This window comes from Phodopus roborovskii, unplaced genomic scaffold (assembly GCF_943737965.1).
Source record: "Phodopus roborovskii unplaced genomic scaffold, PHOROB, whole genome shotgun sequence".
In the NCBI taxonomy this organism is placed as follows: domain Eukaryota; kingdom Metazoa; phylum Chordata; class Mammalia; order Rodentia; family Cricetidae; genus Phodopus; species Phodopus roborovskii.
Genome location: NW_026126407.1, coordinates 18,149,487 through 18,164,953, shown reverse-complemented (window position 1 = coordinate 18,164,953; position 15,467 = coordinate 18,149,487). Strand labels below are relative to the sequence as shown.

The window sequence follows — 15,467 nt, the reverse complement described above, 5'->3', positions numbered from 1 at the left end:
TACAGTTAGAATTTTTTATGCAGTAAGTTTTATATTCTGAATGGTGACACTGACTTCCCTAAATTAGATGTAATTAAAACCTTAACACTAAATCATGTGTGTGTTTATGCAAGTGTGGGCACATATCCATGTGTATTGGTGGCCAGAGAGTATTGTCAAATGTCTTCCTCAATCATTCTCCATCTTACTGAGATAGGCTTTCTTGATGAACCTGGAGTTCATTGATTTGAATAGACTGGCTACAGGAACCATCCTACCTCTGTCTCCCCAGTACTGGGGTTAAAGATGCATATTGTCACACTTGACTTTTTATTTATGTGAGTGCTAGGGACTGAATTCAGATCCTCATGCTTGTGAGACATTTTACAGATTCAGCCATCGACTGCCTTGATCCCCTAAGGCATTTTTATCATATAATGCCTACTTTAGCTATAGTTTCCAGAAAATTACTCTCTCCTTTCTCTGCTACCCATGCTAAGTGAGTGGTACTATATCTGGCCTGAGGAATCAAGTACTTTTTGGTAGAAACTCCTTTCCTTTACTACATTATCTTCTCACAGATACATGGCTTGCTGAGGGGTATCCTGATCTGATGCTCCAGCATTTGTGAAATTCAAATAACAATTACAACTGTAACTGGTGGTTTCTTGAATGATATGGAAATGTTTATGCTTGGCTTTTTTTTTTACATTTTAAAATATAATCAAGCTATAATTTAAAAAATGTTGCACACAAGCTTCTGACAATACATATATAAACAACATGTTTATTGACAGGCCATTAGAGCAGTCAAATTCAGTTTATAAGTATTAAGACATTCAAAATGAAGTAATCAAAACTTCCAAGATTCATATTAGAATACAAACATGTAGTTGGGTTGACTATAAGACATAAAAGGGACAAACACTGAAATACAAAGGACCAGAGTTTCCCCAGGAAGTAACTTAAAGCAAATCCATTAGTGTGACTTCAGCTGCAAACTCGAGCCTCTGGAACCATAAGATGGATTCTGCTTAATGATATTCAGGGGTGAAAATGGCAGTTTCTGTAATATCTCAAGGTAAGAATGGAAGCAACGGAAGCGAAACCATAGATATTGAATCGTCACTGTAAGATGGACCAGAGAGCAGACTGCAACATCTAAGTCAGTAAAGCAAGGGTGATGAGATGTACTTAGTAATTCATAGCCACTACATTATGTACTTAAAAACACACAATAAATCCTGTTAATGTAAATAGAATGAAAGGGCTTGAGTGTACACAGGAGCAATGAGAGGACATGGGTGACGGGCTTGTCTAGATAGTTACTTAACATGTACCACCAGGTCCTTACAAGTATTGTCATCTTACTATTTATGTAATGTAGTTTTTTGAGAACATATATTTGCTAGATGGGAATGGGAGAAATCAGGCTCAGCTTTGCAAAACTCACTAGTCAGATTTTGGCCACCAAGTGAATTGTTTTATCTAAGCTTTGAGGACACTGAAAAGGTCTGAAGAACAGAAAAAAAATTTCTTAGAGATATATAATCATATCCTAAGGCTAGTAATATTTCAATGTATCATTTCTCATCTTTTACTTCCCCATTTTACCATTCTCAGTATCCTGTAGCCTTAAAAATCAACTAGATAGGACCACTGAGCTCCTGGGCAGTTACACTTGGTGTGTTCATTTCCTTCACTCTGTTTATCAGTCTGGCCTAAGAGGGTAAGTAGAATGGCTTCATTCCTTAGGGAAAGGCAAGTTCATCATCATTATGACTAGACTTTTCAACTTCATCTGATTTCTTACTGACTTTACCCCTCTACCTGACTCCTTGATATGGGTGACCTAGCACAGCTCCAGCAAACATTTTCTGTAAAGAGCCAAACAACAAATACTACAAGATTTAGGAGTTGATCTGCTATGGACCAAATATGTCCTTCCAAAATTCAAGTGTTGATATTTTATCTTTGAGAGGTGATTGGATCATGCCAGTAGAGTTCTTGTTAAGAGGGTCAGTATGCTTAGAAGCATCCGAAGAGACAACAGTTCTCCCTTCACCACAGGAGGATGAGGTACCTTCTGTGAACAAGGAAGTAGCCCCCCACCAGACCCAAACATGCTGGTGCCTTGGTCTCTAGTACCAAGTTTCAAGCCTGGTTTTGAATTTCTCTTGGGTTATAAGGTACAAATCTGTTGTCTATACCTATTCATGTTTATGAAATTGCTTACAGCAGACATAATCTCTGATCATATTCCATTCTGACGCTGCACACAAAAGCAGCCAAATAACATGTAAACACTGAGTGTAGTTGAATTTCAATATGACTTATAGGAATAGGTGGTGGCTAGACTTGGTCAAGAATCCCAAATCTAGCTTGCCAGATCCTGCTCTAATAGATGAAACACTGACAAGTAATGAAAGAGTTGGGTGCGTTTCCTTGAATCAGCCATTCTAGTCTGACTTCAAACTTTGTGCTGGCTAGTTTTATGTCAACTTGACACAAGTTAGAGCCATTTGACAGGAGGGAAACTCAGTGGAGAAAATGCCTCTATAAGATCAAGCTGCAAGACATTTTTTAAAATTAGTGATTGATGTGTGAGGGCCCAGCACACCATGGGTGGTGACATCCCTAGATAGGTGGTTCTGGGTTCTATAAGAAAGCAGGCTGAGCAAATCATGGGAGCAAGCCAGTAAGTAGTGCCCTCCATGGCCTCTGCATCAGCTCCTGCCTCTAGGATCCTACCCTGTTTGAATTCCTGTCCTGACTTCCTTCAATGTGGACTACAATGTGGAAGTGTAAGTCAAATAAACCCTTTCCTCCCCAAGCTGCGTTTGATCATGGTGCTTCATTACAGCAATAGAAACCTTAAACAAGGCAGACTCTAAGCCTTTCCACCCAACTTAACCTCCTTAAGTGAGTTTCTGTTCATTCCAAAATGTCTTTATGAAGAGTTCTTTACCCTTACTTTTCACGATCTCCATTGCTACTGAATTTATACTCATTCACCCATCAATCAGTGCTTTCCACTACCACATCCTTTAAACTAGCCCCTCACAGCTTCTTTTAGTCATACAATGCAAAGTGTACTAAAATAAATAATAGATGGAGGGCAAGAGCATGGACTAGGAGGGAAGGGCCCAAGGGATGAGAAACTACAAAACTGTGATTAGTTTTTCCTATAAGTTTTCTATATTTTCTTCTCATAAAACTTGTAATACAGAAAAAAATAATAAAAAGTCGACGTTGAATGCTAAGTGGTGGTGGCATACACCTTTAATCCCAGCACTCAGGAGGCGGGGCAGGCAGATCTCAGTGAGTTCAAGGCCAGGATGGTCTACAAAGGGAGTTCCAGGACAGCCAGGAGTGTTACACAGAGGAAACCCTGTGTTGAAAAACCAACCAAACAACAACAACAAAAATAAAAAATCCTGGCATTGTGTACTTATTTGAGCTTTTGTTCTTGTGTTTCTTATCCTCTCACTGATTTTTGGTCACCTCTGTCACATTAATAACATTAATAGATCAATATGATTTCATCATGTTTACTCAAGAGGTGAGGGATAAAGACCAACTAATATATGGAAGAATAACATGTGAGTAAAACATGAAAGCCAGATAAATGGAAGAATAAAAGATGTTTATCTTTAGGTAGGTCACTTCAGGGCTGTCCCATGTGCCTTCCCCGTGCCTGACAGGAAAGTATGCTACTGTGCTCCATAGTTGCTTCAGCTCTTTTCTTCAATGGGACCCCAAATAAAATAATTCATTGGCCCCTGTCAACTTTTCAGACATATTCTAATTGCAATACACTTAGGGAGTTTTCTAAAAGTGACAGAGCATAGTTTACCGAAAGCTGAGCAATGCAGTAGAATGAACTCTCCCTGATGTTCTGACTATAAAAACAAACAAACAAACAAACAAACAAACAAAAAACCAAGAAAACCAAGGGCTCAAACAGTGCCCAAGATGGGAAAAGAGGACACTGGCAAACAAAAGCCAAGTGAAGACTCTAATCCATTAAGTACTTTAGGCTAACTCCAAGGGAACCAAAAAATTGAATCTTCAAAACAAAGGGATAACAACGTGATTAATGTGAATCAGTGACCAATATTGCTCATGTAATATTATACATACATTTTAGTTATATTCATCAAATTAGCCAGCACTTTGTAGAGTCTGGAATCTTAAGCAACTTTTACCTCTTACCCTTTACTTTCCAGCACATAAATTACTAAGGAAATGATAACATATGTCTGTCTTGGAGTTCAGAGTAATGACTTTGTGTCTTCCCAATGATAAGGCTGTATGTAAGTCTCAAGCCTAACCTACAAAATAAGATATCCTTACTAAATGAAAGGCTCTTACAAAGCATGGGGAAACCAGATCTCACAATGGTCACAGCACTACTGTCTCCCAAACATTCCCTGAATTAAAAAAAAATGGGTATTTGAAAAATTGGAAATAAAAAATTTGAGATATATAGCCAGAGTTTTAAAAAATTGGGTATTTGGAAAACTGGGAACAAAAAATTTCGTGATCTCAAGCCAGTGGTTTTCATTATCTGTTGTTCAAAGTTATACACTGGACAAGTGAAATCATACACATATACAAATGCTCCCAAGGGTCCCATTATGGGCCTTCTATTTAAGCATTCAAATGTTAAACACAGTGATAAAGCCAACTTACATGTCTTAACACTCAGCATGCTTTCAGGGTTGCTGTTCCATGTGAATTCTTTGATGTCGGATAAGAGATGAACTACACTTAAAGCTCTTCCCACATTCATTACATCTAAAAGGTTTCTCTCCAGTGTGAGTTCTCTGGTGTTGAATAAGAGCCGAAGAATGAATGAAGGCTTTCCCACATTCATTACATTTGTAGGGTTTCTTTCCAATATGAATTCTTTGATGTTTAGCAAAATTTGAGCTCCGGCTAAATGTTTTCCCACATTCATTACATTCATAGGGCTTTTCTCCAGTGTGAATTCTCTGGTGCTGAACAAGATGTGTGCTCTGACTGAAAGTTTTTCCACATTCACTACACTCATATGGCTTTTCTCCAGTATGAACTCTCTGGTGCTTTGTAAGGGATGAGCAATGGCTGAAGGCTTTCCCACACTCTTGACATTTATAGGGTTTCTCTCCAGTGTGAGTTCTTTGATGTTTAATGAGTGCTGATGAATGAATGAAAGCTTTATCACATTCATTGCATTCATAAGGCTTCACCCCAGTATGAATCAACTGATGCTGTGCAAGATGTGTACTTCTGTTAAAACCTTTCCCACACTCACTGCATTCGTAAGGCCTCTCTCCAATGTGGACTCGCTGATGGATAGCAAGGGATGAGCTTTCTATGAAGGTTTTCTTGCACTCACTACACTCAAAGAGAATTCTAGTATGAGTTCTCTGGTGTTTAGTTAAATTGGCTCTGTGGCTAAAGGATTTCCCACATTCACTGCAGGTATAGGGCTTCTCTCCAGTATGTACTCGCTGGTGTCGAATAAGTACTGAATGGTAAGTGAAGAGTTCACCACAGTCATCACATTTATGAGGTTTTTTCTCTTTATGAGATCTCTGCTTTTTCATTAAGTTTGATTTCTGCCTCAATCTTTCCCCAAGTGTATGAAAGTCATAGGATCGTCTGGGAATTCTCTCATCAGTCATAAGGAGAGGTTTCTGATTGCAATTTTCCCAATATATATCACGTTTACTATCTTTTTCCCCAGGGAGGGAGTTCATGTGATTAAACATTTGTCTTAAGTGCTTTTCCTGATTTCCTTGCTGATGCACTAACCAATGCTCACAATCATGAGCTATCTCCAAGCTGGAGTCATAATCAGTATTTTGTGTCAGGTTTTCTGCTCTTGTAACATGGTAGGATTCTTCTGTGGAAAAGTCTTGTATTGAAGTTGCATCCTTGCTCTCAGGTCTAGTTTCCATGTCTGAAAAGACATTGCAAATGCAAATTTTGTTTCCTGTGCTTAACAAGAACATAGGTCTATAACACATATGAATTAATGAAGATGAAAGAATGCCTTTGAGGAATCAGTAGGTCTGACACTCTTATTGGATGGTTTTCAGAGGATAAGGAAATTGGGGGAAGTAAATATGAAAATGAATAGACTCTATCCAGGAGAATCAGATGGGGGTAAAGATGATCAGAAATATAACAGGAAGAGGGAAAAGAAAAATGTGTCAGTGGAGGAGCAGGCAATGAGCACATTAAATCTGGCTAGCAAAAACCACGTTACAGAATCCTTCTAATGTTTAAGAAACCACAAACACAAATATGCATAGCTAAATATATACACATTTAATGCTATGTAGGATAGGAGTATAATACTATGCTACTATAAATACTATTCAGTATAGTAATTAAAATAGTATGGTACTAAAACATAGACAAATAAGCCCAGAAAGAAATTCAAATATATATGAATCTTCTCATATTTGTATGTGCAGGTGTATGTATGCACATATTCTCTGGCCACCAATACACATGGATATGTGCCCACACACTTGCATAAACACACACATGATTTAGTGTTAAGGTTTTAATTACATCTAATTTAGGGAAGTCAATGTCACCATTCAGAATATAAAACTTCAAGACAAAAAGGTTACTTCTAGAGAATGAATGAGAGGGCTTTTTCTGAATCTGTAAAATTTCTATTTCTTAAAAAGTAAAAGACATCACATAGCCATAGAAATGGCTAAAATAAACACAGATAGTAGTTATGGGTTGATAAGCACATGGAAAAACTAGATGCTACAACTTCTCTCAGTGGAAATGTAAGTGGAAAGATTTTGTAAACCCTCTTTGGCAATATCTACATTTTACACACACAGGCACATGCACACACACAGCACTAACACACACAAAACACTTATGTGTTCATCAAAAGAGATGTGAATGTCTACAGGAGCAGTATTCATGCAACCCAAACTGCACACTATCCAGACGACTGTCTTTGGAAAAACAGGTACTCTGGGGGACTGAAATAATGAAAGGCCACACAGCACTGTGAATGAGCTAATTCAGCAACATGCCACAACATGAATGTTCACCAGGAGAGCTTAGAGAAGGAAGCTGATCTCAAAAGAATACACAATGACTCCATTTATTAAGGCCCAACAACAATGAAAACTAACTATGGTATTACACTTGGAGACGAGGTTACCCCTGGGAGAGGACAGAATACTGGGCACAGGGTGCTTCTCAGGAGACTAGTGTTTTCTTGATCTGTGCAATAGTTACATGAGTGTGTTCAACTTGTAAAAATCCACATAAACATTATAATGCTTTTATGTATTTTACTGTTACAATAAAAAAAAAAAAAAGAAAAAGAAAAAAAAAAAGGAAAGAAGAAAGGAGCAGAAAGCGAAATAAAACAATTTTAGCGATGGTTACATTATTTTATTTTGACTTATATATTTAAAAGCTTCAAACTCTAAAATATTTTGAAAATTGGCCCCACAGGCATTTCAGACACTCTCCCGAGCACTGCAGAGTGCTACTCATTCACTCTTCTGCTCAAGTGCCCCACTGAGCTCACCTACCTGAGTAACCACATTTAGCAGGTTTTTTCTCAAGCTTCAATAGTTCTTTTTCATCATTCAAATTATAGCTATCAGGGTTGGAGACGGGAAGCCCTGTTCATTAAAAAGAAAAGGAAAGAAAGTAAAATGAATGAAACAAGTATTTAGGGTGCGAACAGAGATCTCTGATGGAGTTTAGTTCCATGCCCTTCATCTAGATTCGATGATGCAAGGCCATCTGGAGTGAGGGAGGAAGGGCCTCTCAACGGGGCTCAGAATATCTGCAAGAGTCTAAGACTGGAGCAAACTTAAACTGAGTTTATAAAGACAGATTTGCTTGCTGTAAAGGAAAAGAAAGCCTCTCCATTTCCTAATTTTCTGTGGGGGTTATAGAATAATAGTGGAGATTAATCTTCACTTCAGAAAAGAATATTAATAATATGGGACTTCAGTGGCACCCCAAAATTGTGACTGTGGAACTATAGTTTTTATCTTCCAATATTTTTCCTTCCTTTCTTTTTCAATTACTAGATTTCTTCCTGGAGATTATACAAGGGTTTGACAGGGGCCACTACAACCTATACTACCCTGAAATAAACAAGTTTGCACGTGCGCACGCACATACACACGTATGTTCACACAAACCCACACAGAGTGATGCAATGCACACAGGATCCAAAATGGGCCACAAGCATCCCCCCCCCTCTGCCCTACACTGTTTATCTGATGGATATATGCCCATTAGTGGGATTTTCAAAATAAAATAAAAGCATCTCCTTTCTTAGCTCAGCTCTCTCAGCTAACTGGAAGAATAATCTAGCCCCAGAGCTGCTGACACCACCTCGGCCACATCGGGGAATCTCAACTAAGTTAACAGATAAGATGGCAAAGACAAGCCAATTTATGTTAAATAAAAACAAAATTCCAATGGCACCTTTGCTTCCCTAAGCTCCTCCCCCACAAAGCCAGTGTACATTAGGCTGTCATTTGAATCTTGACAAACAAAAAGCCTAAATATTTCACCATGGACCTAGGACAGAATGGGGAGGGATAGAGCTCAGTGGCAGTGTGTATGTGATGGGGGATGTCCTTCTGTGTGCTGTGAATATATGTTTCTCTTATTGGTTGATGAATAAAGCTGTTTCAGCCAATGGACAGGCAGGATTTAGTCAGGTGGGAAATCCAAACAGGAACAGAGAAAGGTAGTAGGCAGAGTCAGGAAGACACCATGTAGCTATCAGGAAGGTAGGATGTCTGGATATTCTCCAGTAAGATTAAGGCCATGTGGAGATACACAGATTAATAGTTATGGGTTAATAATTAAGAGAGAGATAGCCAGTAAGAAGCCCAAGCCAATGGCCAAACAATTATAGATATTAAGTCTCAGAGTGGGTGTTTCATAGTGGCTGTGGGTGAGAGAACTCGGTCTGAGACTAGACGGAGAAAATCTCAACATCTCAGCTCAGATTCAATCCTCAGCATTCAACAAAACAAAACATTTTCCCCCTTTTTGCCAAAAAGAAATACTTCACGACTTCTAAAGTGAAAAGTGAAGGCTTGTTAATGCATTTCATTTTCATGAAGTAATATCAGCCCCAGGAGTGGATCTCAGAGTCATGGGAAGACTTACAAAGTGAGACCAGGTTCCTGTAGTTCTCTAGCATCACATCTTTGTGTGCAGGATCCAGTTTCCCCCATTCCTCTGGTGTAAAGTCCATGGCCACATCCTTGAATGTCATGGTTTCCTAAAACACAAATACGCTTTTCTTCATCATCTTTTGGTTGATACCTGTGATGGCTACTCTTGGCTGTTAACTTGACTACATCTAGAATGGATTTTAACCCAAGCAGCTGGGTACACCTGTGAGGGATTTTTAGTTAATTGGACTATTTGATGCAGGAAGACCCACCTTAAATTCAGATCTCTTCAGGTCAGAAGACCCACCCTAAACCTAGATCACACTTTCTCATGGCAGCTGATATAAAAAGATGGAACCAATCAGACTTCTCACAACAGAAGGAAGCTTTTGCTTTGTGCCTGCTTGCCCTCATTCTCACTGGCAAGTTACATATCTTGCTGCTGAGGCATTCCTTCATACAGTAACAGTAGGGCCTACTTCTTTGGGAACCTGACATATATTGAAGACCAGCTGAGATGTCTCTCCTCATAAACTAAATAACTACTGGATTCTAGAACTTTCTGTCAGGAGGAAGCCACTGTTGGATAGCTGGACTAGTCTCTAAGCCATTCTAATAAATCCTTTTTATATATATTTATTCTGTCAGTTCTGTTCTTCTAGAGAACCCTGGCTAAAACAACTCCCCTTCCTTTTATTCTGTTCCTGATGGAAATAATGCATGCAGCCAAGATACACTCACCAAGAGAAGTGATGTGTTTTCTAATAGTGTTTAGATTCCAAATAGTCTATGTACTTTCACTGAATATCAGGCACACTCAGAAATAAGATTGTTTCTACCACTAAGAGACTACCATTTTTCTTTAAAAAAAAAAAAAAAAAAGATATAAGCACTGAAAAAAATCTGTATGCTTTCCCTATAAGTCTTTAATAAACACAAATATAATGCAGAACTTGCAAACAGAGAGGTCATAGAATAAAAAACCTGTCAGCGGACAACAAATCCAGCTAAATGTGCAATTAATTCAAGATAAAGGACATTAAATTAGAAAATGTGATAAACTGATTAAGGTTACAGACGTAACTCAAAGGTGGTTATGAAAAAAACCTCATAAGGTTACATCTCAGTAACATTAGAGAGAGAGAGAGAGAGAGAGAGAGAGAGATGGCTACATATTGGTATTGAATATGCTCCTTTTACTTATGCCATAGGGAATGGGAACTATATCCCAAGTGTGCTGAAACAAATGTGTAATAAATGCTTAATTGGACAGGAGGCATCTTCTATTTAAACATTCATAAGGCAATTGCAAAAACCAACAAAGTAGATTTTAGTAAATTCCCAAATAGGAATAAAGCTATACCTGATGATAATTGTAAAACTACATTGGAACATAAAAATAAAGAAGCAAAATGCAAAGCCCAGTGCTAAATGGCTAAAACTCTGGAGATGCACAGTACTTTTGAAATTTCTTAGATTTTGAAAACCTTTCCTGTTCAAAGCTACACAGGGAAACCCTGTCTCGAAAAACCAAAAAGAAAAAAAAAAAAAAAAAAAAAAAAAAGAACTTTCCTGTACTTTCAAAATATGTAAATACATGAGAAGGCCACACAAATCTTATCAAACAAATTCAGAAAGAGAATTAAAAGACAGAAGCAGAAATTTTATATACAGAAAAGTGAGACATCTGGGAAAGGCCAAAGGTCACTATTATGCTAACATTAATGTCCCAATTCCAAAATGAGGATAACACAAAATAAAATGTTAACTTCTGGAGTTTGGATGAAATGGAGAAAAGAGATGTCCATGTTGCTATTTGTAACCGTTCCTATGTCTAGATTTTTCTCAAAGTAAAGTTTCTAAAAATAATTTGATATTTTAGAAATAAAAGAATCTTTGAAAATGAAATAACAAGCAAACCCCACTCCCCCAGCAGCCACTAAATAGAAAAGTCCTCATTAAAAAAAAAAAAAAAAGTGTCCTTGATTCCAGAACTCAATCAACAGTCAGCAGAAATAAACTGCTCATCAATGGAAAACAAAACAAACAAAACAATCAAAACAGAACAGTAAAAATGAAAATGATTATACAAGGTAGGAAAAACTAAGTAGGAGAAAAACTAAGTACTTAGGAGCACTAAGTACCCACTGTGTGGGAGCAGAGTTCCTTACAAAATGATCTTGTTAAAAGCTCTATCCTCTTTACAGAATAGTTTAACCAAAGCACCCCTCAGGTGGGGGAGGGAAATGGAAGGAAATACAGTGTACCTCATGTCATCTTGACTCAGTACTCTAAACGCAACAAAATACAGACAAATACACCAGACAGTGATTCTTTGTAGAAAGAGGTGAGGGGATGATTTGGGAGGAATGTTATCGTATCTATGCATTTCCATATTCTGTGCTGCTTGTTAAAGCAGTAAGAAATGAAACTAATATACATATTTTCTAACCCTACTAAGAAAAGATTAAAAATTTTAACTGACTCAGGCAGAGTTGAACACAAAAGTTCTAATATTAGCGTTAAATAAAATCTAGTAAAAGTAAAAAGGACAGACTTTAAAACTATCCATAAAAGAGCCAATTCACCATGATGATATAACAGTCTTCACTCTAGTATCAAGGTATAGAAATGCACCAACTGTTCATCCTTCTTTTGGTATCTGTACATTGATTTGTCTGTACCCTGGTGCCACTCAAGCCTGTGGAGATGGGGTAGAGCTGATTCTATCGGAGTCAGGGGTGGAATGTGTCTACATACATGTGCACTGGTATACTCCACAGTTACTCTTGGCCAACACCAATAACGGTGTAGGAAAAGGCCTTAGATGATGCTAGAATTAATCCTAGCTCTAGGGGAACAGCTAACCTTCAATCTTGAAGATGCAAGCCTACACTTGTTTGATGAGAGCACTAGAAGAAAAGCCTATTTCAAAACAACAAAGGTCAACAAAACGGATAAGCTAGCTCTCCATGTTACTGCCTAAATCCTTTACCTTGGACTTTCAGTTAGGTTGGCTAATCAAGACCTCTTTTTGCACAAGCCAGTTTAAGATGAGTATCTTAAGACTCTGCTGAAGCCTCTTGGGTTAGTGCAGTTTGCCAAGACTCCCAAGGCAGTCGAGAAAGTATAAAAAGGGCCAGAAGCCATTTTTACAAGCCTTATATCTAGCAAAGGCTGACTGAGGGATCTTTGGGCTGTAGAAAGCAACATGAGCACAGCAATTAGTGCAACCACCATCCATCCCATGTCCAATAATTCTCCCTTGAAAGACTTGCTCTATGTGGGAGGGATGAAAAGTGATGAGGAAACTGTAGACATAATACTTCAAATTTATCCCCAGGCAGGACTGGTTCCTAACCCCGAGTTTCTGAGCCTTCCTTCAAGGCATAGGGGTTTTTCCTCCAGTATCAGTTTTAACTGAGTATGTACTAGTATTCTAATCACTTCAGCATTTAAGGTGTTTTCTTAAGTTCCTACTTACATGTGTGCTGTTTCCCTTAGAGAAATGCAAGTTTCAAGAAGTATGTACCCTTATATCACCCTTAAACTAGCTTTCCACATTACCAAATGCAGAAATTAGCATAGTGGGGCAGGGGAAAGAAGACAAATGTGGCTTACTTGCCTGTAGAGAGAGAACAAATACCAGAGGGAGAAGAAAGGCACTATGAGTAAGTAGAAAATATTTCCTACTGAGTCCTTAGTCTCTGAGAATTAGAACTCAGGTCTCTAGATGGGTTCTGCGGGCAAAGAAATCCCACATGAAAAAGGGAGTGCATATGTGCTCTGAGACACAAGTTGGAATTGCATCTTAAGCCATGGAGACTCACCTGGGACTTGGCTGTGAGCCTCAGAGAAGCCACTTCCCCTTCTGCACGCTTCTCTTGGGAAAGGAGGGAATCCTGGGAAGACAGAGCTAAGGACAAGAAAGCAGTAGTAACAGAGTCTAGATCCATCTTGATACTCAGATTACAATCTAAAACCCCCTTTATCACACCAAGTGCACCCTCTGTTAACAAAGACTGCAGGGAATCCAAAATAAATGGTTACCTTCCAGTACTGTGGAACATGCCCAGGAACGTTGCTTCTCTGGCTCTACTAAAAACACATCCCAGAAAACAGAACTCTTTAGTCTACCAACTAGGATAAGTAAGTTCCCATCATAGTCTACCTAAAATTTTAGAAGCAGACTCAATGGTTTAAAAAATTTTTTTTCTCTTAAACCTCACTTAAGAAGTAGATTGCTAGATTTCACCTCCAAATTATGACTGGTTGAGTTTGAGGTGACATAGAAATCTGACAAGCACCCCGGGAGGGAATTCTGGCATAGTAGGTCACAGACTAAAGTTCAAGAAACACTGGTTTAGTCATCAGCCTCACGCTTCTTGACTGTTAAATTAACTTCGAGTTATCTGTATTGAGATGTTACCGTTAACTGTATGGATAAAGTGGGATAATAGGTGCGGAAAAAATATATTTGTCAACTACAAAAATGAACTCTTGTATCTAACGATGGAAGCCAGGTTGGACAATAATTTGGAAGAACTTGTGACAACATTGTGACCCTGCTGCCACTGCGGGTTCCACTGTGCAGCACATTTAAATGGATGGGGACTGACCCCACAGCAAGCAGCGCAACTTCTCAGAGCCCATTTATCCTCAAGACAATTGACAAGTCGCCCTCTTTTTCCAAGAACCACCTAACTCAGGGAAAAAGTGCGTTTACCCTTCAAAGGGAAGAATTCAACTTTTCCACGATGCAGAAACAACCCATGGATGAGCAACTCTACCTCTTTTCTGGGGCACTTCAATCAAATCCATCTTCAAGATCACCACCTCTTCAATGTCCCCAATGTTCTGCTCTTCTCTGGATGGCACAGTTAGTCCTCCACTGAGCCTCGAAGGCTTCTTTCCTCTTGGGCTCTGCGGAGAGCGTCACTCACATCACGTGGGACCTGGAAATCAGAGAAAGCATCCTGAATCTGGGTCCTCACATGCCTGTCCCTGGTGCCTGGAGCTGTCATTGGGGAACCAAACACTTGAGATAGCACAGGGTGCAGACAACCATGCCTCACGCCCAGCTCCGCCCGCTGCTCCCGTCTGCACCCGGGTCCCTCAGGGAGCGATCCCCGCGGGCGCGTGGGGCAGGGAGGGGGCGAAGCTCAAGTACTGCGAACTCCAGTCCCATCTGGCGCGGAACCACCAGTGAATCACCGCCGAGGTAAACGGGGGACCGCAGCATCCCACCTCGCAACTCACCTCCCATCCCGGGCCTGACAAAGACACGAACTTCTCGGGGTAGCTCTGAGTCGCGCATGCGTGACATTCTGTGGGGCAAGGCCAGAAACTACGATTCCCAGAAGCTCCTGCGTGCAGCGGGACCCCTGGTTTCTTGGCAGGTGGGACCAGGAGTGGCTCAGCGGCAAAGCAGTCTTCTTCTCTCGCGCGAGAAATTGTCTGTGGTTAGATTCCACAGTAGCCGAAAGTGGGAAGTGGGGGACGCAGTCTCTGTGGCTCTCTCTGTGCCTTGTCTGCGCAGTTACCTCTATGCAGCTTCAGCCCAAATTTCTTTACCGTAGGCTTGAGTATAAGGCTTTAGCCATGGTTTTGCCCTCCCCAAACTCATTCTTTGTCTTTAAACTATATGAAAGCTGTATTTTCTAGATCAGGATCCTGGTTTGATACCCATCCATTCTGATGGTCTTATATCCAGAGACTATTTGTAATCCTAAAAACTCATATGAGCAGAATTGAAAACATTGAGACAGTTTCCACACATTTGAGCAAGACAAAAAACAAAAACAAAAACAAAAAAAACAAACAAAAACAAACAAACAAACAAACAAAAAAACCCAAACCCAAACCAAAAAAAGCAGTTCAACATTTGTCAAAAAAGTTGGTTTCTCAAGAGACCATGGTTAAGTCATTCCAGTTGTGGAACCAGCCCACCCACTTTGAATTCACCATGTCTAAACAGCCCCACCTCTCAGTGGGTGCATTTACTGCCAATGCATTATTTGCATAAGCCAGAATCAGAATATAGTTAACTTTTGATTCTCACCATCTAAACACCAGATCCATTGTTGTATTTTACTCTCCAATTTGTTCATTTCTATTTCCACTAGGCCCTCTACCCTCTTCCCCACTTTCTTCTATGGACCCACACTGCTTATCTTCTCCACTTCTCAATCTATGACCATCACTCTCCCTTGTGATGAAGACATCCCATTTCCTCTATCTCCTTCATCCCCATTGGCTTCCTGCTTGAGGTCTCCTAATGCTATAGGATCCTTAGACACAGCC

General features: G+C 39.5%; 1 protein-coding gene across 1 annotated transcript; it reads right to left on the bottom strand.

The window, feature by feature from the left end:
- Window positions 1–4,429: 4,429 nt before the first annotated feature.
- Znf286a (zinc finger protein 286A) lies at window positions 4,430–14,045 on the bottom strand (the record flags this gene model as incomplete). The annotated part of the gene is made up of 5 exons (XM_051181596.1): window positions 4,430–5,929; window positions 7,548–7,640; window positions 9,157–9,271; window positions 12,995–13,080; window positions 13,955–14,045. Coding segments are annotated over 5 exons (1,617 nt in total), but the record flags the coding sequence as incomplete, so codon positions are not given.
- Window positions 14,046–15,467: the final 1,422 nt, after the last annotated feature.